Source organism: Mus pahari, chromosome 15 (assembly GCF_900095145.1).
Source record: "Mus pahari chromosome 15, PAHARI_EIJ_v1.1, whole genome shotgun sequence".
NCBI classification, from domain to species: Eukaryota; Metazoa; Chordata; class Mammalia; order Rodentia; family Muridae; genus Mus; species Mus pahari.
In genome coordinates, this window is record NC_034604.1 from 67,537,480 (window position 1) to 67,563,850 (window position 26,371).

General features: G+C 43.5%; 1 protein-coding gene across 2 annotated transcripts in view; it reads left to right on the forward strand.

The window, feature by feature from the left end:
- Cfap53 (cilia and flagella associated protein 53) overlaps positions 1-26,371 on the forward strand; it is a 65,572-nt gene that overhangs the window by 3,519 nt on the left and 35,682 nt on the right. For both annotated transcript variants that reach the window (XM_021214975.1, XM_021214974.1), the window contains 5 exons: positions 8,161-8,390; positions 9,254-9,427; positions 12,838-13,141; positions 13,637-13,855; positions 15,061-15,277. In XM_021214975.1, coding sequence (XP_021070634.1) covers positions 8,350-8,390; positions 9,254-9,427; positions 12,838-13,141; positions 13,637-13,855; positions 15,061-15,277 — 955 coding nt within the window. In that variant the 5' untranslated portion in view covers positions 8,161-8,349. The remainder of the gene's footprint in view (positions 1-8,160; positions 8,391-9,253; positions 9,428-12,837; positions 13,142-13,636; positions 13,856-15,060; positions 15,278-26,371) is intronic.

The window sequence follows — 26,371 nt, forward strand, 5'->3', positions numbered from 1 at the left end:
CCTGCCTCTGCCTCCCAAGTGCTGGGATTAAAGGCATGCGCCACCACTGCCCGGCTCAAAGAGTCTTTATTCAAGCTGGAGTTCGGACCTTTCCAACCTCTCCAATGCAGTCAATGGGTGTGGAAGGCCCCGAGTCGGTAAAGGCTTGTCTATTTATTAGTTTCAGCAGGGTGAAAGGATTGCCAATTTGGCATTTACATGATTGGTTGTCATTTGAAGGTTACATCCATTGGTGCATTTCTGTTGGCTAGTAATGATTTCAATTTGGGATGAACAATAGCGGCTTGCTTAAGCAATCTATTTTGAAACATCTGGAACATTAGGTACTTTCCCCCTCAGAGCTGATTGGCTGTTCCTAGTGGTAGAGTAGCTGTTTGCTAGAGGAGTTGTGGCAGTGGCTAGGTGTGTCATGGTTCCTGGAACAAGTTGTGTGTGTGTGTGTGTGTGTGTGTGTGTGTATGTTTCTTCTCGTAACTGAGTTCACACTAAGGACTAGCTTAACATAAGATGGAGTCTGAATGTAAAATGGAGATTGTATATTAGGCTGGGCCCTTCACAGTTTTTTTTTTTTTTTAGTGGCCATTGAGTGGCAAACAATACATTTAAAGAACTGAAATTGTTGAGGTATTGGAATCACTGCACAAACCACTCAGGCACCAATCTCAGTCCGACAGGGCTGCTTTATTGAATGCACATGCCAAGACTGGTCGATCAGGGAGGCAGCATAGACTCAGGAACTAGAATGTTCCTTAGGGCCAGTGTATAAAGGCAAAAACCAGGTACAGGAAGCACTGCCTGGAGGTCATCTCTGATTCAAGCTACGTTGGCCAGCTAGACAGAATAGTTCTAACAGACCTTTATTCTGATTGATCCTAAGTGGATTTTATGGTTGTGGAATTTCTTAAGATTAATAAACCTCAGAACCTACAGAACGTAATGGAGTATGTGGTCAGCATGACCCTGCTCTGAATGAAGTTATTTTTCTGCATCAATAACAATATAAAACTGAGATGTCAAATCTTTAAAATTCAGACTCCATTTTAGAGAACCCGACCTAAATTTGAATTTAGGTAAACTAACAGGCTGGTACCTAGCATTAGTTTCCAAGTTGCCCCCCAACAAAACCGGAGCCTAGCTATAGTCTCTAGGCTAATCCCCAACAAGACCAGCATCTCCAGGTTGCTCCCTGAACAAACCTGTACCCCCAGGTTACAAGCCGATCTCTTGCCTAACAAGCACCAATGCAGAGGGGAGCAGAAATTAAGTTTATGATGTGACTCCCAGCACCAGCCTAAAGGCCACAGTAGCTTTCCAATTAATTAGATGCACTCCCTGCTTGCTGCTTACTATAAAGCCTTGCCCTCATAGACATTCGGGGCTCACCCACCACCAAAACCTTCCTTCGAGAGGGCGGTATGTTGGGGGTAGGGACAAGCTAGCTCAAATAGAATACTCTGCTGTGAGTTACATTAGATTGACTCCCATCTGTGTTTTTGGGGATCACTAACATTTCCCTGGCAGTACAAAATGACTGGCAAGCATGGAACAAAATGGCTACAGCTATACTGGGGGAGCAGGATACAACAGGTCTGTGAACGGCCCAGCTTAACATTACAAACTCAAATTTGCTTTCAGATTCCATTTTGTGATTAACTTGCCCTCTGAGTGAACTCAGCTACTGGAAAACCCCCAACTTCTTCCAAGAACCATGTCGCCCTGGCAACAATCATAATTCCCCTGAGCAAATAGCCACTCTACCCCTAGCAACAACCAATCAGTACCTAATGTCTTAAAGTAGATTGATTAAGCTAGTGACCGTTGTTCATACCAAGCCGAAATCATTACTAGCCAATAGAAGTGTGCCAAGAAAATGTCAACCAATCATATAACTGCCAAGTTGGAAAGTCCCTCACCCTGGTACAGCAACCATAATAAATGGGCAAGACTTGTACCAGCACAGCACCTTCCACACCTTCCACTGTGCTGGAGAGGTTGGAAAGTCCAAGCCCAAACTTGAATAAAGACTCTGCTTTTGCATATGAGTTGGACTCCTAGTGGTCCCTGGTGGTCTGTGGGGACCTCGTGATCTTTTCAAAAAGACATAACAGGCTGTCTTTTTGAAACACTTTGGTCATGGCACTCATGTCTCTGGTTGATTAAATCATTTCTAGAACCCCGCCTTTCAAGTTTGTTTGCTTATTTATAGTAGTTCTTTGAGTGTTTCCAGTTTCTTTCCTGTTTTGCTTGTATTCACTGTTGTAGACCGTTTCTCGTGAGTGATTTGGGGGTGTCGCCTCTCCTGAGTCAGAACGTGGGGGAGTCCTCACATTGTGGGTCTTTCATTTGGTGCATTGGCCAGGAAACGCGATCACTCCTCACACCCAAGAACCGACTTGGAGGTGTGGGGATCCCCTCTGGAATGTGTGCGTGCCGGCCGCTGTCTCTGCTCTGAGTGTCTGTTTTCTGAAACAAGCTGTGTGCTTGTTGTGTTGGTTTGTGTGTCTGTGTCTCGTCCTTTGTTTCTGAAGCACGGCACCAGAAACTTATACTTGAGTCTGGTTTAAAAATTGCCTTGGGGGGGCGCCCCATCCGTAGGGACCTCTGTCCCACCTGTAGGTCAGTAGCGGTACTGTAACCCTCTTGTTGAGAATCGGCCATCTGATTCAGCGACCTTCGGGGTCATTTCTCTAGTTTTGGTTGTCCCGGTGGAAGCAGATGATGATGTGTTTGTGTTTGTTGGTAGTTTGTGTGCTGTTTGTATTCTTTGTGACTGAGACGATGAGACAGACTGTGACGACCCCCCTAGTTTGACTCTTAACCATTGGACTGGAGTTACTAGAGTTACCTTTCTGTGGAGATCAAGAAAGGCCCTCGGCAGACTTTTTGTGCCTTTGAGTGGCCACCTTTTGTTATTGACTGGCCACCGGAGGGAACTTCTGACTAACTTTCAGTAAGGGCTAGGGTCACACCCTGACCTACAGCCGTACATTACAGTAATGGCAAGACCGGGTGCCTTGGGTGCGCCAGCAGAAGCCAGGCTCCCGAGTCCTGGTCTTCCAAAAACCCATGGAAGAGAAAAAGAAAAAATAGACAGTATCAATTGGTCTTTGGAGCCCTGCACCTGCAGTTAGGAGTCTAGTGTGACTGGAGAAGCTCTGCTAGGAGCTGATTGTAAACGCTGCTCTTAAAGGGACCAGCAGCTTCTCAAGTATTATGGTAAGGGAATTGATGGCTGTTTTTCTTACAAAAATCTCTGTGCTTGTGACTATTGGATTCATCAGGTAACAAGGAGCTTCTCTCTTGAAATTACAACTACAAAAATTAAGAATTTTGTTTGGTTTAAATGAGCAAATGTATGCAGCCATTTCGTTTTTGTTTCTGAATGGTTTTAAAGGTATAAATATGTTTTATATGTATTAGTTATGATTAAAAATTTGTAACATTGGTAATAGAAAGTTGGTTTAAAACTGGTAACTCTGGGTTGGAGTAATTTAGAACTACAACATGCGGATTGAGCCAACACATGGAAACATGTTTCTAAAGATACACCTGAATTGGGTAATATTCTCTGTAATTCTTATCCTAGAAGCCAGACCTATAAAAGATAGGATTTAGGGCAGTGACTCTTTGAGGTATTGGTGACTGCACCTTCTTGCGTTTGTGTGCAGGAACAGGCAGCCAAACTTTGTAGCAAGTAATGTTTTTGGTGTTGATTTTTTTTTTTTTTCCCGAGGGTTTCTCTGTGTAGCCCTGGCTGTCCTGGAACTCACTCTGTAGACCAGGCTGGCCTCGAACTCAGAAATCCGCCTGCATCTGCCTCCCGAGTGCTGGGATTAAAAGCGTGCACCACCACACCTGGCTTGGTGTTGATTTTTAAAGAGAATGGATTTTTTACACTGTTAAAATTGGATTTTGCTTCCCAAAATTGTGGTTGTGCTCTGGTATTAAGGCTTCTTCCGAATCGGAGCCACCAGTTAAATCCATCTGCTTCTCCAAAATCTTTGAAGCCTCCTGAATGGTCTAGTCCACTCCCTTCAGTACTGGCCATTTTCCTCAGCTGATTTTTATAACTGGAAAGTAACCACCCCCCTTTCTCAGAGGATCCCTAACACCTCACAGGGCTGGTGGAGTCCCTTATGTCCTCTCATCAGCCTACTTGGGGCGATTGTCAGCAGGTGCTGCAGAAGCTCCTCAGTTGTGAGGAGAATTCTGTTAGAGGCTAGAAAAAAATATCCCAGGAGCTGAAGGGTGGCCTACACAGCTACAAAATGAGATCGACATGGGATTCCCTTTGACTCTCCCCGGTTGGGACTACAACATGTCTAAAGGTAGGGAGAGCTTGAAATCATATCGCCAGGCTCTGGTCTCCAAGGCGCCTCAAAATGGCCCACTAATTTGGCTAAGGTGAGGGAAGGTATATTACAGTTAGAGAGAGAGAGAGAGAGAGAGAGAGAGAGAGAGAGAGGTGGGAGGCAGAAGAAAGAGAAAATAGGAGGGATTGTAGAAAAGAAAGAAATTTGACTAGAATTTTGGCCGCAGTGGTAAGAGAAAGAAAAGACAGGACCTAGATAGATAGAGAAGTGAACCTGGGCAATAGAAGACCGATGTGCTTAACAGAATTACGTGAGTTGGGGTACCGAGCCTCAGCTAAAAAGGCTCAGCTGTGTCAGACTGAAGTTACTTATTTGAGATACACCCTTCAAGATGGGAAGCGGTGGCTAAAGGAAGCCAGAAAAAAGACTATAACTCGGAGAATTCTTGGACACCGCTGGCTTCTGCAGGTTTTGGATACCTGGGTTTTGCAACCTTAGCTGCCCCGTTGTACTCCCTAACCAAGGAAGGGGAGGTGTTTGTGTGGACCCCAGATCACCAGAAAGCCTTTGAAAAAGGCCCTACCGACAGCCCCAGCCTTGGCCTTGCCTGACCTAACCAAGCCTTTCGCTCTTTATGTGGATGAGAGAGCAGGGGTCACCAGAGGGGTCCTTACCCAGACTTTGGGACTTTGGAAGGCCAGTGGCTTACCTGTCCAAGAAGTTAGACCATGTTGCCAGTGAGTGGCCTTCTTGCTTGAAAGCTATTGCCATAGCTCTGCTTGTTAAGGATGCTGATAAGCTCACCCTGGGACAGCAAATAACTGTAGTGGCACTCCACGCTCTTGAAAACATTATCTGGCTAAGCGAGTGAAAGCAAGTGATCTGGGCCAGCAGCCTCCCTGAAGGGACTTCATCCCAGGAAGCCAAACTTGTGGCTTTGATACAAGCTCTACAAATGGCAAAGGAGAAGTCTATGCCTTTGCCACTGCACGGAGCAATATACAGACAAAGAGGGCTGTTGACATCTGCAGAAAAAGACATAAGATGCTGTGGCTAAAAACTGGCAAGAAAAACTTTGTGTGCCTTGCCAGGTGTTTGCGGTTTTTGCCTTTCTATAACCTATGTGCAAGGTGTTTGCAGTTTTTGTGTCTTTATAAACCCCTTACTCCTTGAGCTCGTTGTCGACTCCTCTACCCCTGCGTGGGATACGAGTCGTCCCCAGTGCACTGGTCTTTCCCGAACAAACCTCTTGCAGTTTGCATCAAGACCATTTCTCCTGAGTGATTTGGGATGTCGACTCTCCTGAGTCAGAACGTGGTGGAGTCCTCACGTTGTGGGTCTTTCATCTCCATTTAACAATAAAAGAAAATAGAAGCTTCTGATGAAATTTGAGTGATGTATTGACCTGGTAGGAATATGCAGAAAGGGATGCAAAAAAGGTGTTCAAATTTTAACTTTAATAATTATATCTACTTTTAACCAAAGGACTTAAAAAAAAAAAAAGATGATCTATAACTCAAGATTTGACTTATTTTCTTTTATGATGGTACAAAATGGAAAAGTAACTTTTATAACTTTTATTTCCCTGATGTAATTGTCATCTCAGAGGCTTAATAAGCTCACCCTTTCTAGTTCTTTTTGAACTCTGACCAGCTAGTTCAGCTCAGATGTTCTGGCTCAAATTCCTCTCCAAACTGACTGATTCAATATGGCTCTGCTTGGCCTCAAACTAACTCTGGCAATTCTAATCTTCTAATCTTCTGGCTCCTTCTTATTGTCTGGCTTCAACTGCCTCTGCTGACCTACACTGATCTGCAACTCTACTGCACTGCGGTTACTGCACTGACACCCAGCTGGCTGACCCTCTCATCGAACTGCTCTTAAATAGCTTCACTTTCCTGTGCTGTTCTCATCAGCGTTGGGCGTATTCTACCCCTGACTCGTTATGTCAGATCTTTCTCTGGTTCCATCACTTTGTCACCCCTCCATTAGAAGTCATTTTTCAAACATCCTTGCTTCTTCCTAGAAACTAATTTCACCTTAAAGGTATGTACTAAGTTTGTGTCTGTATTCCAGCTAGAGGGATTAAAGGTGCGTAGAATGTTTGTATTCCAGTTGGATCACATAGGCCTAGGTCTTTGTATATGATCTCTTGCCAGAGCAGCTAGTTCGCTTGATTAATATTCCTCTACAGCAAAAATGGTAGGCATTTGTAGATTGTATTTTAAAATGGGAATTTGAGCTGGGCAGTGGTGCCACATGCCAGCCTGGTCTACAGCGTGAGTTCCAGGACAGCCAGAGCTATACAGAGAAACCCTGTCTTGAAAAACCAAAAAAAAAAAAAAAAGCAACAACAAACAAACAAACAAAAACCCTGTGAATTTGGAGTTTTTCCTAGACTAGTGATATACAGAAAGGTTACTCTCAAGGTCTTGGGCAGGACATTGAAATGAAGTTTAGGGCTGGAAAGATGGTTCAGTGGTTAAGAGCACTGATTGCTCTTCCAAAGGTCCTGAGTTCAAATCCCAGCAACCACATGGTGGCTTACAACAATCTGTAATGGGATCCCATGCCCTCTTCTGGTGTGTCTGAAGACAGCTACAATGTACTCATGTAAATAAAATAAATAAATCTTTAAAAAAAGAAGGGAAGAAATGAAGTTTATGCCAGACTCAGGAGAGATCATGAGTAACATGGCTGATAACAGATACTCTACAGTATGTCTTATGTTTGGTAGATCGTATATTAAATGCATTTTTACTACCATTATCCCCTGTTAATGCTAGGTTAATCCCATCAAAACCCAAACACTTTCTGTACTTGAGACTGAGTTGATAAATATCAAACTTAGAGACTCAAACAAGTTAGTCCTCATATTATTAAGTTGGATTTGGCTCTAACTGCAGAGTGGATATGTATGTACATGCGCACGTGTGTGTGTGTGTGTGTGTGTGTGTGTGTGTGTGTATTCCAAAATAAATTCAAGACCACCCAGCCCCTTCCCCCTCTGAAGGGACTTTCCAAACTAGCAGTCAAAATGACTAAGTCTACAGCAGCCAAAACAAGATTAGCAGTTCCCAGAAAATATCCCCTACCTCACACTGAATTCTGAGAAAAACCACAAACTGCCCTGACCTTGTCGCTAGAATTCCCCATGACATTAATAGCTGTGACGTTAATAGCTAATAGTTAATAACTAATAGTTAATAACCCATAAATTCAAAATGTACTGCTGCTTTGCTGACCAATCGTAATAACCAACCATAAAAGCAGGCAAAGTGAGTCACTAGGCCAAAGGTAGTCACACTATGCAAACTAACCAATGCCTGAAAGGTTACTTGCTACACCAATTAGAAGAAACCAGTGCCAGGCGTGGTGGTGCACGCCTTTAATCCCAGCACTCAGGAGGCAGAGGCAGGCGGATTTCTGAATTCGAGGCCAGCCTGGTCTACAGAGTGAGTTCCAGGACAGCCAGGACTATTCAGAGAAACCTTGTCTTGAAAAACCAAAACCAAAAAAAAAAAAAAAAAAAAAAAGCCAGTCAGCGAGCCCTGTTTCCTAAATCTGCCCCTTAAAAGGTATAAAACTTGTGTTCTTTGTTTGTTCTGGGTCTCTCCTCTTGCCTGTGTGCTGAGGGGGAATTCCCCAACACGTTGGCTCAATAAAAAAACTCTTTCGGTTTACAGTGATGGTGGTCTCTGTGGTCTTTGTGACTGAGGGTCTTTTGGCAGACTCCAATACATATATATATATATGTATATATGTATACACACATATAATATTTTCTATAGATGGTCAGGCTCTTAATGATTACTTCTTGTAAACGACAGCTGTTCTTTATTTTCAGAGAGCCAAGCCTCCCAAGGCTCAGAGAGCTGAGCAACATCTAAAAAGAATCCAGCGCAGCTACCACAAGTACCACACTACTTTGGCTTCCATCAAGGCAAATGAGCAGAATCGCCTGAGATGTGACTGGATCCAGCGCAATAACCGCAAGACCTTTGACAGTCTTGTGCAAGCGAGAGTCCAGGATGCCATGCAAGGCTTTGTCATCAATACTGAAGAGAGACGCAATAAGTAAGGCTCACACACCTGGTGGCACAGGAATTGAAGCACTCACTTTGTGTTCCCATTGATTGCTGAGCATCAACCTCAGGGCCTTGCCTATGTTAGGCGAGGTCTCTAACATTTTGTTATGTCTGGAGCTCACAAAACCACAATGGTTAATATTGTGCATGCAAAACAAACAAACAAAACACAAAACAAAACCCAAAAAACTCAAAAAACCCCAAGTCAAATAAAGGTCATGGCTCAGTTTTTCATATTCTTATTTTATGGAGAAACACAGTGATTTTTTAAAACACTATGTATTGGAGGGAGGGAGTACCATTGTATATGTGGAGGTCAGAGGGCAACTTTCGCAATTTGTTTCTCCCCTTCTACTATGTGGTTCCCAGGATCACACTTAGGCCATTAGACTGTTTTTCTATTCTTTCAGAGTGGGCTCTGGGGGATGAAATCTGTGCCCACAAGGGTAGCTATCTATCTATTTATTTATCTATTTATCTATTTATCTATCTATTTATTTATTTATTTATTTATTTATTTTTCGAGACAGGGTTTCTCTGNGTAGCCTTGGCTGTCCTGGAACTCACTATGTAGACCAGGCTGGCCTCAAACTCAGAAATCTGCCTGGCTTTGCCTCCCAAGTGCTGGGTTTAAAGGCGTGCGCCATCACTGCCTGGCAAGGGAAGCTTTTTTCTGAATTGTTTCTTCAACCTCATAGTGAGTGGCCTTTCATTTCTTAAAACATGATTAGACACTAATTCAGAAACTCAGTAGACCAAAACTCAGTTCGAATGATAATTTCGATTAATCAATCACCTATTTGGATTTTTTTTTTTTTTTTTTTTTTTTTTTTTTGGTTTTGTTTGTTTCAGGCTACGTGAACTTTTGGCAGCAGAAGAAAACGAATATTTTTCTGAAATGCAATCAAAAGGAGAAACCATTGAAGAGAAAAAAGACAAAATGAGAGAGAGGACCAAGTTATTAAGAGAGAAGAAGGAAAAGGAGAGGCAGGAGTTTGTAGCTGAAAAGTTAGACCAGCAGTTCAGGTAATGACCTGGAAGAGGATCCAAGCAGCAGATGAACGTAAGATGAACCAAGCAGCTTGTGACATAGAATATTAGTCCAGGAAGGGGAGCAGACACACGGTTCCCTTCAGGAATGGCAGTCATTAGGAGGAAGAGCCCCAAGACCATGACGGATATCCTTCAGGTGGGAGGGACAACATTAGACAGAAAACGGTACAGCATGTAGGAGTACAAATGGGGCCTTAAAGGGGAGGGGTGAGAGGAAGGAGAGGGAAGAGGGGGAGAGGATGGAGAGGAGAGAGAGGAGAGGGAGAGGAAGAAGAGGGAGAGGAGAGGGAGGAGGGGGAGAGAAAGGAGAAGGAGACAGCCCCCACGACCCGGGGACGCCTCGGATAGGTGGGAGTTGGGCACAGAGGAAGCCCCCAGAGCAACCTCATGGACAGAGGAAACACGAGACTTCCCTAACTTTTGGGAGGCTGGTGGACGCTTCTCATCAGCGATTTAGTTCGACAAAGGGCACAGAAAAGCCAGGATAAACTAGGAGCCGTCAGGCACACAGATTGCCCTTGAATTCTCAGTGCACAGGTAGCTGCTGCAGGGGGGGGGGGCACAGTTTGGTCTCTTCAGGCTGTGGAATCTGGCCTCTTTAAGGGTGACCACTGTCTTCAACGGGCAATCCTGTGTTCTAGCTGGCATATTGAAAAATGACGTAGGAACGCTAACTTACAGTAAACTACAGCCCTCGAAGGTGTACTCAGGAACCGTACTTTAAATCTTGGTAATCACATCATACATCACTTAAAGGTACAGCGGCTCAGTTTGTCTTAAAATTCTGTTATAGCACTCTGTGCTTGCCTCCCAAGCATGGAAGTGCCAAATCAGCTATCACTCATCAACCTCAGCACTGCTGTGGGAGACAAGATCTTCGAAACGCTGTCCCAGGAAGTGTTTAGTAAAATTGGTCTGTCCCCCTGCTGCTGCCTTCTCCCCATCTGTCAAGTATGTGGTAGGTCCCAGTTTGTCATTGCCTGGTTATCGCTGGTCCCAGGATCTTTTCCGATCACCTGTACTTCTGATCCATTTCCTGGCACAGACGACAAAGACCCATCACTTTCCGATCCTTGGACTCCTATGGAGATGGACATTGAGAATGGCCGTCATGGGATTAAAAGCTGTGTGCTGCTCTTACAGAAGCCCCAAGTTCTGTTTGCAGCACACAGATCCAGCAACTTACAACCATCTGTAAGACCAGCTCCAGAGGATCTGATTTCCTCTTCTAGATTCCACTGGTACATGTGCACACACCCACATGCAGACAGAAACACACACACACACACACACACACACACACACACACACATACACACACACACACACACACTTACTTAAAATAATTTTAAAAAACCAAATCTTTAAAATTGTCATTCTCAGGTTTGTTTCCTCATTTTGCTTTCTATTTGTTATTCAACTCTTTCAATGTAGTGACTGTCACTTGATATGAATATCAGTTTCATATGTCTTTTTTTTTTTTTTTTTTTTTCGAGACAGGGTTTCTCTGTATAGCCCTGGCTGTCCTGGAACTCACTCTGTAGACCAGGCTGGCCTTGAACTCAGAAATCCACTTGCCTCTGCCTCCCGAGTGCTGGGATTAAAGGCGTGCGTCACCACGCCTGGCCTTCATATGTCTTTTAATTTTAAGATTTCAATCCTCAGAAGAGATTTGAAAAGTTCAGTATTTCCTGGAAGTGTTTAGATTATAGTTATTAGTCTTTTTTGGGGGGGTGGGGAGTGACCTTGTTTGAACATTATCTGCCTTAAGTACTTGCTGGCACAAAGTCTTGGCCTCTGTGGGAAAGTACTAGCCCAGCTGAGCACAAATAGACATAGATCTTGAAGTCAGCAGAGAACAAATAGCTATAAACCTCGTGGATATGTGCCTAATAACCAATTCTGTTCTGATCTTCCTGCTGAACTGTTTGCCCAGTCAATATCCTGTTCCTGGGAACAGGCGCATCACCCAGAGACAAAGCGACCCCGCTCCACCCTCCTGCCTGCTCCTATGAGTATATAATGTGTGTGGGACAAATAAAAATGTGTCAGCTTGATCAGACTTCCTGACTTGCTGTCCATTCTTGTCCTGCAGGTCGGGATACTTTTTAATTCATTAATAAATAAGTTTGCTATTTTATTATTTTATAATTTTATATTTTCAAATATTTTGCCTGCATGGATGTAAGGGCACCACAAATGTGCCTAGTGCCCAGGAAGACCTTGGAACTGGAGTTGCAGACATCTATGACATCTATGTGGGGGCTGGGATCAAACTAAGGTCCTCTATGGGAGTAGCTTTTAACTGATGTGCCAACTCTCCAGCCCAAATGGATAATTTTCGAGATAAGGTCTGACATTGTAATCTAGGCTAGCTTGAAACTCACGGTTGTAGCCCAGGCTGGCCCTGAATTCAAGATATTCTTACTTCAACCTCCTGAATACTGGGACTGCCACCGTTCCTGGCTTCAATAAATGTTGAGGTTTATGTCAAATTCTCTGATAGAATAGTAGTTTACTTGAATCAAGAGAAATGAAATTAGGTTTCCAAGTCACTGAGTCTGAGTGGACAAAGGGCATGTCTTGTTGAGCGGCAGTTGGGAATATGTGGCCATGTAAATTCTCACTTAAATGGCAGAATGCGCAGGGAATACGAGAGTTCATTTTCATGACATTGACCATTCAAGGAGGTCAGAATTTCAAAGGCCAACGGGTATGAAAAACCAGCAAAATCAGAACAAGATGTGGTCCAGAGAACCATGAAATGGTTACCACTGACGACGGGTCTATAGATTTCCCACTAACAATACATACTGCCCTGATCCCTCCTAGCAGGAGCCAGTAGGAAAGAAAGGTGCTGACCAGCATGGGACACAGGTTGGGGCACAGCTGGTCAGGGTGGATTCAGACCCAGGAACCCAGAGGGAACCGGTTTCTGGGTAGGTGTTTTAAAGATGAGGTGACTGGCCTCGATAAGTTAATTCTGCTTTGTTTGTTTCTTTCATTTTCCTTTTGAGACAGGCTCTCATTATGTAGCACTGGCTGTCTCAGAACATTTAGACCAGGCTGGCCTCAAACTCAAAGAACTCTGCCTGCCTCTGCCTGCCCAGTGCTGTAACTAAAGGCATGCACTACCACACCTAGCTAGATAAGTTAAAGGTTTGATCTGAAGTCATACAGGAATCGGCAGAGCAAGGATTCAAAGCTTGTGTTGTGAGAGCAGTGCTTGCGTCTTGTGACATCCTCGTGGGCCTGCCTCCCTCCCTGCTCTCTCCTCACATTTTTAATGTCCGGGTTATTTTGGTACTGTGAAGACTCATGCCTAAAGACAGCAGCGCCTCATAAAATGCCCGGGGTTTACTTTTTTAAAATTTCCCTTTCAGGGAACGCTGTGAGGAGCTCCGCACTAAATTGGCTAGAGTCCATGAGAAAAAGGTGGTTGAGGAACGGAATGCGCAGATAGAATTCAACAAGGAGCTGAAGAGGCAAAAGCTGGTGGAAGAGCAGCTGTTTGCGAGGCTTTGGGAGGAAGACAGATTAGCGAAGGAAAGGCGAGAAGCCCAAGAGGAGAAGAGACAGAGAGAGCTGGTACAAAATACACGCCTGGGTCTGGATGCTCAGGTGACCAGCATCCAGGCGCAAAGGCAGGGTGAGCGAAGGATGAAGGAAGAGGAGGCCCGCATCCTGGTGAGCCTTTTCAAATGCCCTGTAGTGACAGGCTCCATGGGTGTAGCAGTTTGCCCGCTTGTTGATATAGTTTGCTTGGAGTATGGGGCTGGTCTATTAAGCACATTTCCACATTTGAAGTTTCACTGCTGCTTAAGAATAGGTGCACAGATGTGCATAGAAGCATAAAGCCCAGAAGACTGGGCAAACATATTGAGTATGATGGTGAATGTTTAGCACTAGGATCCAAGATCATTTCCTTTTACCCTTTTCTGACGGGTCTTTTTGGAACTATACACCTATGTAATACTTACTTTACAACTACATGTAGAGCAGTCTCTACAAAGCATTATTGTTGACTCAGCAGTATTAAAAAGCAAGCTCCACTTCTATCGCCCCTCTAAATGGAGTTGTGTGTATGCATTTCCAAGACATCCCTTAGGCTCATCCCTTACTGCAAAAGTGTGGTCTTACTTTGCTCAACTATGCTGATTCGTCTTCATTACCCCTCCTTAGGAGCAGAACAAAGCACAGATTAAACGAGAGAATGAACAAGAAAAACTCCAGAAGCAGAAGAGAAGACAGGAAACTAGGAACAGTTTGAAAAAAGCTGTGCAGGATAAGATAGAGTCTATGCAGCAGGAGTACAGAGAGGACCTGGACTTGAACATGAAACTTGTGGGAAGGGCCCTTCAAGACTTACAAGATGAGGCAGATAAGAAGAAGCAGAAGAGAGTAAGATGCTTATTTAGTGCTTGCTTAATGCCTGTGGGATTGTCTGTTGAGTTGTCAGCCTTATTATGGATTGTTACTTTCATTGTGCAAGGCCCTGAGCTCAGTTTCTAACAATAGGAAGGACAAGAAGGCCAGAGGAAGGGAGAGAGGGAAGGAGGGAGGGAGGGACAGAGGGAGAGAAGAGGGAGGGAGGGAGGAAGAGGAGGCCAGGAGAGGGAAGGAGGGGAGAGGGAGGAAGGGAGGGAGGAAGGGAAGGAAGAAAGGAGGGAGGGACAGAGGGACAGAGAGAGAGGGAGGAAGGAAGGAAAGGATGAAGAGAGGGAGGGAGGAATTTAGGAAGGAAGGAAAGATTTTAAAAGATAGCTTTAGTCCCTCCAGCAATTCATGAACGCTCTAGTTTCTTCACATTCTCTTTAGCATTTTATATTGTCACCCTTTTTGCTTTATTATGGTACGCGTTGACTAATATCTCATATCACTTTAATTTGCATGTCCCTAATGGTTAATGATGCTGACCGGTGTTTCATATGTTCTTATTTGCCCTCCTCCCTAGAGTCTCTTAGGTGAAATGTCTCTTTGTTGATGTTCAGATCCACCCATTGTAGGGTAGCAGTTTTCCCGGTTGGGCGTGCGCTAACAACTACTTTAGGAAACTCTTTGAGAAAGTGTATTTGAACCAACTTACTTGAAAATGCGTTTTCAAACAGATATGAAACAGTGGTCTGAACCCCCTATGTCCTTAACAAGCTTTAGCAACCTTCAAGTAAAGTCCATTCTTGTTTTGTCTATACCTACAACCACTCTGAGTCCTTTGAAGAAAATCTGAGACACAATAGTATATCAGTGAATGCCTGAGTGAGTGTACAGCACCACAAGATCAGGGTTGCACCTGTGAGGAAGCCGGCTTTTAAGGCTGGCCATGGGGTTGACAAGAAGGCTCAGAAGGTAAAGGAGACTACCATCAAGTCTGTTGATTTGAGTTCTAGCCCCAGGTAGAAAGAAAGAAAGCCTAGTCTTGAAAGTTGTCCTTTCACACACACACATACACACACACACACACACACACCATGGTACACGTGTGACCACCCCCACACATCACACACTCACATACCAAATCAATGAGTTACCATGTACTTAAAAAAAATATACTTGTTCTTCCTCACTGATGTGCTATAATCACATGCGTTAAATTCAATGCTATGTAGGAAGAAATGGGAAGAGAGCAGAAGATATACAATGACTATCTAGTGCAGCGACGAAGGGAAGCAAAAGCCCAGGAGAAAGAACTCAGCAGACTACTCGAGGACATAAAGGCAAAGAAGTTGGCTGAGGAGGATCAGGAGCTGGCACTCCAAAGGGAAGCAAGGAAGCAACTCACGAAGGAAGTCATGAGTACAAGAAAACTCCAAGTTCAAGAACGACGTAAGGAACCGGGTTATACCTTTCTTCTCTTTTGCGTTTACTTTTTAAAAGCTTATTGTTTTGTTAGCATTCAATTCGAAATGGCACATTTCACTGTGACATTTTAATACATCTATAGTATTATTCCGTGCTCTCGTGTCCCCTCCCCCCACAGTCCTCCCGTACCCTTCCCCTCCCCCCATGCTCTTACTTTGACAACCAAAATATTTAGGAGTGTATCTGTGAAATTCCATGAATGTTGCAAGTTCTAAGACTCCTGCTTTTGCAAATCTTATCTAATTAGAACACAGGACATAAATGAATGAGAGACTTCATATCCTAGCAGGTCCTCCCCCTACAGCTGCCCGGTTCTGGGGGAGGTGGACTCAAGGTCTAAGAACAGTGTGTGCTTTGAGTACCGTTTACCTTGATGATAATAAATGATACAAAATGGTGAGGGACAGAGATCTGAACCTCTTTCTCCTCCCTCTCATCTGCCCCTCTTTTCTTTCTCTTTTTGAAGGTGTTTCTCTCCATAAGTTTGCCTAAGTCTTTAAAAAAAAAAAAAAAAAAAGCCTGTGAGGTGCTGAACCTTGAGAGAGCCTAGGTATCTGTTGAAGTCTGCTCAGATGTCCCCTTCCCTCGAGGCTCTTTGTGTTCCCCCATTCAAAGTGTATCCTCTCTCCAAGACTCTCACTGTGACCTTTTGACATTTTGGATGACTGAGGGACCAGAAGGGTCTCCATTCAGAGACCATTCTCTGAGTTTGGAGAGGTCTTCACTCCCTTTACTATTTGTATTCAGCTATCACTCCCCAGGAGTTTCATAAAGAAGTTTCAGTTATTCTTATGAGAGTGAGCATTAGTTTAAGACGTCTGCAAGTACAGGCCGACTGAGTTACCCACCCACCCCCCACCTCCCATATCATGGATCTCCCTGGACCAGGCTGCCCCATACTACCAAGAGATGGATTCTACTCTCTGTTAGAACCCAGACCAGACAGTGCTCAGACCATGCCTATCTTCCTCCTCCCTCCAGCTGCTTCTGCATACTGGCCCTGGACTGACACATTCCAAACTCTATGACAGATACACATAAACTAGAGGGTCTTTCCTCTCTACTCATGCCAGATCCTCAAGCTCATATATTCCTTCCCCCAAAAGGCAAGACTTTCTCTCCTCCCCCATCACCTGGGAATCAGAGAGAATCTACACTGTGCACTGTGGATTACTGAAGCCCATAAGGGGCCTCTACTACATTACATGGCTCTGAGCGCTCTCCAGAGTTCCCACCATGCTGTTCTCTTCCTGTCCTGGTGAAGATTAATATTTCATCTAATAAAATCTCCTACCCCAAAGGATAATCCACCTTAGCACCCTCTTGCTCTCGGAATGCAAAGCCTTTCGGTTAGATGCGCAAAGGAGACCATCAATCTTAAAGTCTCAGTATGTCAAGATTAAAAACTTTTTTAAATGTAGGTTAGTACACGGTTCCTCTTGTCAGACATACCAGAAGAGAAGAGGACATTGGATCCCATTGGATGGTTGCTGGGAATTGAACTCAGGACCTCTGGAAGAGCAGTCAGTGCTCTTAACCACTGACCATCTCTCTAGCCCCAAGATTATAACTTTTTAAAGTTTCCCACTAGTGACCCCTTTCTCTCAGGAAATTGTTAAATGACCTCACATATATGAGTATATAAAATAGGTACACAGACCCAACATGAAATATCATAAGTAAATCTATTTTAAAATAATTCTTTTTCATATATATATATATATATATATATATTACTATTTATTAAAGATACAAGCAAAATGGTTATACCTACTTATTTTACATAAAGAATGAAATCTTGAGTGAGTATTTGATAATGAAGGACTGATAGCACTTTCAATGTTTTCAGAGTTGACTGATGTTTTTATTTTATAATCATCAAGGTTATGTAAGAACGCCAGCCATTTCACACTGTTCAAAATGGCAATTATGTGGAAGACCATTTTAGAAAGTATTAGAAATTCTGCCCTAATCCCAAGTGAAAAAATCTATTTAGTGATCTTTTTAAATGAAACTCAAGTTAACAACTCAAACATTAACAATAATACATTAACCAATAATCAAACCTTCTAACATAACACAATTCAAACTTTGATACCTTCTGAGGAATGTTAATAAGAAAAAATTAAAGCCTTTGTTCGTTGATGTGACCTGTACACTTTAGGGACTAACTTCACTGAGGCAATGGAGGAGGAGGAGGAAGTGACAGAAAAGCAGGGCTGAGTCCTGCACTCTCATGGAGGTGCACCAATAGGATCCCGCAGCTAATCAGCACATTAATTAGGTGTGTTAGCTTAGCTGAGCAGAGGGACTCTCAGAGAGCGGTCTAGGGTGCGGTTGATATTTTATGCATGCACTGGTTTTAGCTAGAGGTCAGACAGTTTTCAACATCTGCTCTTGGGCCACAGAAGGGCCTGGCGGTTCCCTTGAGTCCGAGACACTGGGGTCTGTGACTTGGCTGTGCTTATACCGACAGTTCATGCTCACCGGGGCTTTATCCACTTCTTTCTTCTTTCTTACAGCTGTAGCTTGATTTCCAGGTCCTGCAGCAATTCTGCATACAAAGTCTCTGGAAGTTGACTGAGAAGAAAAACAAAACACCTAGGCCCCTGGCCTGGGTTATTTCAGTCACTCTGTTCAAAGACTAGGAAAACTGGGAAGCCAGTATGGTCTTCCTGCCCACTACAGCACACCTCACTCAGGGCTGTTTGTAGGAGCCATGTCACAAAGTCTGGGTACAGTTCTGCTGCCCTTGACAAATCTCAGTTAGTGACCAGGCATTTTTCCCCGTTGGGGGACTATTCTCTCAGTGCCCTTAAAGCAGCAGTATTAATTTGTTGGCATGCTTCAAAAGGGTAGTGTGATTGGCTGCCAACCCCTTGTTAAGGTCCCATCCCCAGGGACATCAGTGGTTATAGCAACCCATGGGCTAGAATACATTGCACCTGAACCTGGCATAATTCTATAAACATGTTTTAGAATAACAGGGTTGAGGCCAGATTTTTCCATGGGTATCCAATCAGAAAGAGGCAGGCATTTTTCTCCGAGGATACTCCGAATTGTATGGTGCCATTGACTGGAAAAGCTTGTTTGATCTTTAAAGGCTTAAAGCTACAGTCTCACACCATCAGGTTGGATTCTGTGGATCAGGTCATCCAAGCATAGGAAAGCAGTTAAAACCATTTGTGTCGCAGACATTGGTGATGCACACCTTTAATCCCAGCTCTTGGGAGGCAGAGGCAAGTGGATTTCTGAGTTCCAGGCCAGCCTGGTCTACAGAGTGAGTTCCAGGACAGCAAGGGCTATACAGAAAAAACAAAAAACAAACAAAAAACCCAAATCAAATTGTGTCTTCACTTAAATCTCTCTTCCCAAATGAGATTTTGTTCTGAAGAAGTGAGTATATTCTCCCACAAATATGGCAGCCTGGACCCAAGGTGCAATTTTGCTATGGATTGGGTGCCTGCATCCTCATGGTTATGTTCTTCAGCGTCAGTGACCACGGTGTCAGATGGGTCAGGGCCAGCATGGCACGTGAATTGAATTGGCCTCTCTGTTTCAACAGGGTCCAGGGCTCTGTTGGAGCTGCAGCTGTGGGTTGCCCTGTAACCAGGGACAAAGCTCAGGCAACCAGACACCCTCTTGGATCCTATTTGACAGGGTCTGCCATTCTGTGAGGAAACGGCTGATGATCGATCTATAGCATCCCATATAAGATTCCATAAACCAAAAGTAAAAATGGGAATGCATTGGAGTCCTGCAGCTGTGTATCTATCTCTTAACCTTTCTCCTATTTTTTTCAAGAAGCCAAATTGTGTGTCCTTTCTGGGAGCCAGGGGCATGTCTCCTGAACTAATAACTAATGACTAATGGAACCCCAACATTTTTATTTCCATGGTTCCTCCAAACCTCCTTCAAAATCTGAACATATAACTGCCTGTCTCTCGACTCTGCTATCCCTTGATTGACATCCACCACACAGATGTGATCTCCCCTTACCTTTATTTGCAAGCAGTTGCACTTGTCCTAATAGCATTCTCTCATCTGACCAAAATGCCAGGTCCCCATAGCCAGGGTCCCTGTTAGTTGACTTCATTGTATCTTATCACAGCAATTTAAAATGGACAAAACCAGGCTCTCACCCTGAGCTAGACTACTAGTCCTTGGGGTGTTTTTTGTTTGTTTGTTTGTTTTATCCCAGTCTTGCTATGTAGCCCAGGCTAACTTTAAATTTTGAAATCTCCTGCCTCTCTTGCGTGCTGAGATTAAAATCCTGTGAAGCCTTGTCTGACTCGTGTGACATGAGCTTTTTAAGAAACTTCTTTGAGGCTTTCATATAGTATATGATGTATTTTGGTCATAGCCACCCAATGTTTATCTCCTAACTCCTTCAGGATCCCCGTCAGTATCCTCCTCTCAACTTCATATCCTTAAAAAAAAAAAAAAAAAAAAATGGCCCACAGAGTTAAAAATTAGTGCAACTTGAAAGACCATGGATATAAACCCATCATTGGGAAATGGTCAATCTATCTAGGGTCATATCCCTGGAAAAAACTGACTCTCCCTTTCCCAGAAGCCACAAATATCATCCCGGAGTGACTTCAAATGACTCCCTTCTTCTCCATGCTGGACCATTGGCCGGCTTGATCGTGCAGGTCATCTGCCAGCACCCACAGCTGCTGTTAGTTCACCCAATGGTCCTTTCTTTGTGTAAGTCCTCCCTGACCTTTAGCTCTTACTACAATCTTACCCTGCCCACCCGCTTCATGATCTCCCCTGTCCCGAGAGGGGGAGTGATATGGTTATCCTATTTGGGACTGAGCACTCCACAGCTATTTGTTCACAGAACTTTGACAAACGGCAAGTCTCTATTGGTCATCTCCTGCAAAGAGAAGCTTCTCTGATGGGGACTGAGAGCTGCTCTAATCTGTGAATATAGAGAGAAGTGTTTGTAAGGCGGTTCAATACTATGTAAATTAAGCAAATTAACATTTCCCCAGTACCTATGAACTCCCCAGACACGGATTCAAGACCAGCTTCGCAGTACCAGCTGTGCATCTTCCCTCTGGAGCAGGCTTTGAATCCAATCAGAAGGCAGTTGGTGTATCTCATAATGGTTCTACCACTATTGCACCAGTGGGCATGCCTTATCTGGCTGTTGCTGCATTAGCTCACAGGGTAAGCATCCGAATAAGACTTTTGATGATGTTTTTTCCCCCCTGCAGCCTTCATGGCATCTTCTAGTACTGTGAAAGCTAACCATCAGGGAGTAAGTTTCCAGATTGGTACCAGATTGGTTTTTTCCTATGTCTTGTGACCAAAGTATTTGTTGTCATCAGCAACTGGTTTTAAGAACAGTTACTTGAACTCCTATCGTTGAGAGGGTGTCTCTGGAAGCCTCCTGACCAAAACCTCTAAAGGAGTTATTCCATAACTACCAGTGGGATTTTTGTTTGACAATACATGGCTTGTGTTTGTATGAACCCTGTGTAGTAGATAAATCCATTTAATCTCGATTTTACTTACTCTCTCTCTCTCTCTCTCTCTCTCTCTCTCTCTCTCTCTCTCTCTTCCCTCTCCCCTCCTCCCACCCAGTTTTAAAGAAACTGATAAACTGATAAAATAACAAAGTAACAGGTTTCTGCCAGAAGTGGTAGTACTGGCCTTTAATTCCAGTACTTGGAAGGCAGACACTGGCAGACCTTTGAGTTCAGGACTTGTCGGGTCTACATGGCAAGCTCCTGGCTAGTCAGAGCTACACAGTGGACCCAGTCTCAAAACAAAAGCAATGTTACTAAACATAGTAGATTTCCATATGATTTTTTTTTTATGTATCTCCCTGGGGTTGGTTATTGCTTCTAACCACTCCTTACTGTCCCATCTCCCAATCTGAATCTAGCCCCTCCCCCATTATTCTCCGACCCTCCTCCATAAAATCTGTGTCCTATTGTCCCACTTTCCTTAATGTCTTCCACCTTTCCCCAATAGCGCCTTACTAGTTTCCTATCTTCTAAAGTTACTTCATGTTATACACACAAATTGAAAGACTGAAAGCCAAGATCCACATAAGAGGGAACATGTAATATTTGTCTTTCTGGATCTGCATTATCTTATTTGGCTGGGTTATCTCACTTGTGTGGAAAGACCTTGTTGAAGCTGAGAACTTTGAATCTTCAGATTCTTAAGACTTTACCTCACCTGAGGAAGTAGTACCCTCAACCTCACCCCATGAAATAATGCCTCTTTCACATGAGGAAATTAATCCCTCAAGAGTCTAATAAACTGGCAGTGACTTTCTCTGAAGAAAATGCTGGGAAAGACAATATTGATGTTCCTCAACGCCCACCAATAGTTTCTTCTAGACCTATAACCAGACTCAAGGACAAGCAGGCCCCTAGAGAGGAGGTAGAAAGTGTAGGCCATGAGGAAATGTGCTACACTACAAAGGAGCTTAATGAGTTTGCTAATTCATTCAAGCAGAAGTCTGGGGAATATGTGTGGGAATGGATTTTAAGGGTGTGGGATAATGATGAAGGAACATAAAACTAGATCAGACTGAGTTTATTTATTTATTTATTTATTTATTTATTTATTTTTTGGGGGGGGTTTCGAGACAGGGTTTCTCTGTGTAGCCCTCGCTGTCCTGAAACTCACTCTGTAGACCAGGCTGGCCTCGAACTCAGAAATCCGCCTGCCTCTGCCTCCCAAGTGCTGGGAATAAAGGCGTGCACTACCACACCTGGCTTCAGACTGAATTTATTGACATGGGCCCTCTGAGAGAAATTAGATTTAATGTGGAAGCTCGCACAGTTAAAAAGGGTATCCGAAGTTTGTTTGAATGGTTGGCTGAAGTGTTTATCAAAAGAGAGCCTACTGAAAAGGCGTTGGAGATGTCTGATATCCCTTGGCTTCGGGTTGAGGAAGGAATTTTAAGGCTCAGGGAAATTGCAATGCTGGAGTGTATATGTTGTGTAAAACCTAATCCTCCACAATGGGAAGGCCCAGAAGATATGCCCTTCATGAATCCTATAAGACACAAACTGGTTCTGGGAGTGTGGTATTTATGTAACCACCTGACTATGTTTTTGGGAGGACTGTGAAAGGACTTTGGCACTTGGAGCTAAAAGAGCCATTTAGGATGTTAAGAGCTCTGAGGGGTGGTCTGTAGGAGCTTAGAAGATAATGTTGAGACCAGTGAAGAAGATGGAGGCCTGGCTTGTGAAACTTCAGGGGGAAAATTAAAGATTCTTATCAAGGCCATTGCTGTTTTGATTGTGAAGATTCTGTGGTTCTGGTTAGTTGAGGCTGAAGAATCATCTGTGATTAACAAGATACCAAAACTACTAAAGTGAAAACTTTGCATTACTGGAACGATTGATGCTGGAGCTAAGAAATTAGCAGTGACTAAGAAGAGACTAGCATCTCCAGGGTGAAATCTTCTGGGAAGTGTTTCCTGAGAGCACAGAGCTATGTTCCAGAGGTAGCCAAGGTTGTACCTCATGTTGGCAGCCAGACTTGGTAATGTGTAAGAGTCACCCAGGTATTCCTGATTTTGAAACAGGAAGGGGTAGCAGCTGGTGCTTGGCACCATTGGTGAAGGTGCAGCCTCAGTGGCAGTTGAAGGCCCAGGACTGAAGGGGTCATGCAGAGAAGTTGAAGCTTAGCACCATGAAAAGAGCCTATGAGAGGCTATTTGTGAAAGTACAATTCAGTTGCAGCAGAAAGTAGCAGTGTTTTGGAGATGCCAGTACCATGAGATGACTACCAAGAACAGCAGCAGTAGTAAAGTACAGACAATTGGAGCTTAGAAGACTAAGGTGTGTGCTATAAAGGGCAAAGCTGGAGAAGTGACCCAAGACTTTGGAGAAGCCCAGAGGATTGTAAGTAAATCCCAGATACTGGACAGTTAGAGTTTGATTTTGCTTTTGATTGTGAATGTGCCCTGATATTTTTCCCTCTTGAAGTAAGAAAGTTTTTAGTGCAACCCACAGTTAAGAGATTTTGAATTGTAAAAAGACTTTGGATTTCAAAAGAGATTGGTTATTTTAAAGGGATTGAAATTTTATTATGTAAAAGAATCTGTAAAGACTGTGGGACATTTAAAGTTGTTTAGATCTTGAGAATAAATAAGAAAGTAAGGGTTGAGGCTTAATAGTGATGTGTTTGTGTGTCAAGTTAACCAGGGGTCAGTTGTACTGTTTTGTGTGTCAGCTTGACACAAGCTGGAGTTATCACAGAGAAAGGAACCTCCCTTGAGAAAATGCCTCCATGAGATCCAGCTATAAGGCATTTTCTCAGTTGGTTAAGAGGGGAGGGCCCAGCCCATTGTGAGTGGTGCCATCCCTGGGCTGGTGGTCCTGGGTTCTATAAGAAAACAAGCTGAGCAAGCCAGGGGAAGCAAGCCAGTAAGCAGCACCCCTCCATGGCTTCTGCATCAGCTCCTGTCTCCAAGTCCCTGCCCTGTGTGAGTTCCTATCCTGACTTCCTTTGGTGATGAACAGCAATGTAGAAGTGTAAGCTGAATAAAAACCCTTTCCTCCCCAGCTTGCTTCTTGGTCCTGATGTTTCATGCAGGAATACAAACCCTAAGACATCTCACTTGGCCTAATTTTTTTCAGTTCCATCCATTTACCTGTAAATGTCATATTTACTTATCACTGAATAATATGCCATTGTGTATGTGAATCAAATTTGCATTATCCACTCATCCATGGGTGGACATGTAGGGTGATTCCATTTCCTAGCTATTATGAACTGAGCTGCAGCAAATGTGGATGTGCAAATATCTCTGTAGGTTCTTATGCCCCAGTTTTAATATGGAAAAGTCATATGGTATCTACTTCTAGCTTTTTGAGGAAACTCTCAACTGATTTCCAAAGCAGTTAGAGTAGATTACACTTCCACTAGCAATGTGTAAAGGTTCCTTTCCCCCATACCTTCCAGGCCAGAATTTGTGATTGTTTGTATCCTTAATCACAGCTATTCAAATCAGGGTGAGATGGAATTCATAAAGTTGTTTCAAGCTGAATTTTCTGATGGCTAATGATGTTGACCATTTTCTAAGAATTTCCTAATAATCTCTATATTTTTCTTTTGAGTGTTCTATTTGGTTTCATAGTTCATATTTTTAATCATGCTAGTTCTTTGTGTTCTGTGTGTGCTTTAGTGATTAAGCTTCTGCCAGACGCATAGCATTGTGGGCTACCACAAGAGAAGACTGCTCAGACATGGGTTTAAGACAATAGAAAGTCTTTATTAGTCAGCTGGTGAGTACACTGGTGTTTGGGATCCCAGTGTGGCCACAATTCTTTCTTAGGGCAAGCTTTAAGAGATTAAAAGCAATATCCTGGCCTGTCATATTTTCATTAACAAGGACAGTTAGCCAAAAGCAGAGCTATAGAAGCCAGATGTGAGGTTAGTGCATTTAAGAGACTTATCCAAAATTATGGACTTCGATCCATCAGGCCTTTGTTTTTATTTTGGCTGGTGGTTCTGTCTATGCACTGAGTATTATGACCTGAATGGTACTTCCATCATGGAGTCAGTTGTGCTAAGGTCTGGGGGCACAGTAAGGTGTGGAGACCTGTTACATTCCCCATTGGTCTTAGTGATTGAGTCAAATTGTGGACTCATCCTGCTCCAAATAGGTGTAGTTGGTCCTAAGGACCATTAATTTTACCAAATCAATACATAATTGGCCATATAGTTGAAGATACATGGTCCCAACATTAATCAAATGAGAATGAGAGTTAAAGGGCCAGCCAGTGCTGATAGTAGAGTAGTTAGTTAAGGAGACCCAGAGAACAGAGACTGGTACTAATCGTCTCTGATTCTTGTCTGTAAAAGTATCTTTTATTGGCCTGTAGAAAGTGTCACCTCAGAGGCTTACTGCCTCCATCTGCTAACCGAGGTCTAGTTCTGGAAGCTTCTGGCCTCCGTACAATCTTATTTAGGCCTAACATGTTTTCAGCTTCTGAGACTTACTGTTGAAAAGCTCACCCTTTCTTGTTCTTTCTGATCTCTTGCTGGCTAGTCAACTCAGCTGTTCTGGCTCAAACTCCTCTCCAAGCTGACTGATTCAATCTGGCTTCTCTAGGCTTCTGCTGAATTGCTCTGCTTGGCCTCATACTAACTTTGGCAATATGTTCTGATCTTCTGTTTCCTTCTCATTCTCTCACTTGTCCTGTCTTCACCTGTGTCTAGCTTGTTCTCTCTTTAACCCGTCTCTGTACAACTGCCCTGGTAAAACGGTTTCCTTCTTTTCTCCTCTGCTTTGCTCTCTTAAGTAGCTTCCCTTTCCTCTCTATCTTCTTGTGAGAGTTAGGAGTATCCTGTTCTGTGAAATCTTTCTCCGCCTTTTCACTTTCTCTGCCACTCAGTTAGACATCACATTCAAATATGGGTGCTTCCTCCTACAGTCTTACTTTACCTTTGTTGTTTGTTTTTAAGGTGTGTAGTTAAGGGCATGTCTGTATTCCAGCCAGGGAGTTAAAGGTGTGTGCTAAAGCTGAGTCATACCACAACCAGAAATGTTTTTGTTTTTGTTTTTTTTTCCAGTAAATAACACAATCTCAGGGTCCAAATATCCTGCAACGAATGTCGTTGTTTCTCTTTCTTTATGAAGTTTTCTCCAACCACGGCAAGACTTTTTCTAGTTGCTCCTGATCAGTTAACATAGAAACAACAGGTTTTCCCCAAAGCAATACATAGTCCCCTTATCTCATGACCAGTAAGTCTAAACCTCTCCAAATTTGAAGGAACAATTCTGTGAGGGAATGTAAAGGTTGTTTTAATTTAGAAATAGATACTTTTAATACCTCCAGGTCCCGATTAACCTGTCTACTTAGTTTCCTAAACTTCTTACTTCCCATGATAAGGGTTTATGTGCTATGGCTGTTAAGACAGCTATCCCTGGGCTGGTGAGATGGCTCAGCAGGTAAAAGCACCCAACTGCTCTTCCAAAGGTCCTAAGTTCAAATCCCAGCAACCACATGGTGGCTCACAACCATCCATAACGAGATCTGACTCCCTCTTCTGGAGTTTCTGAAGACAGCTACA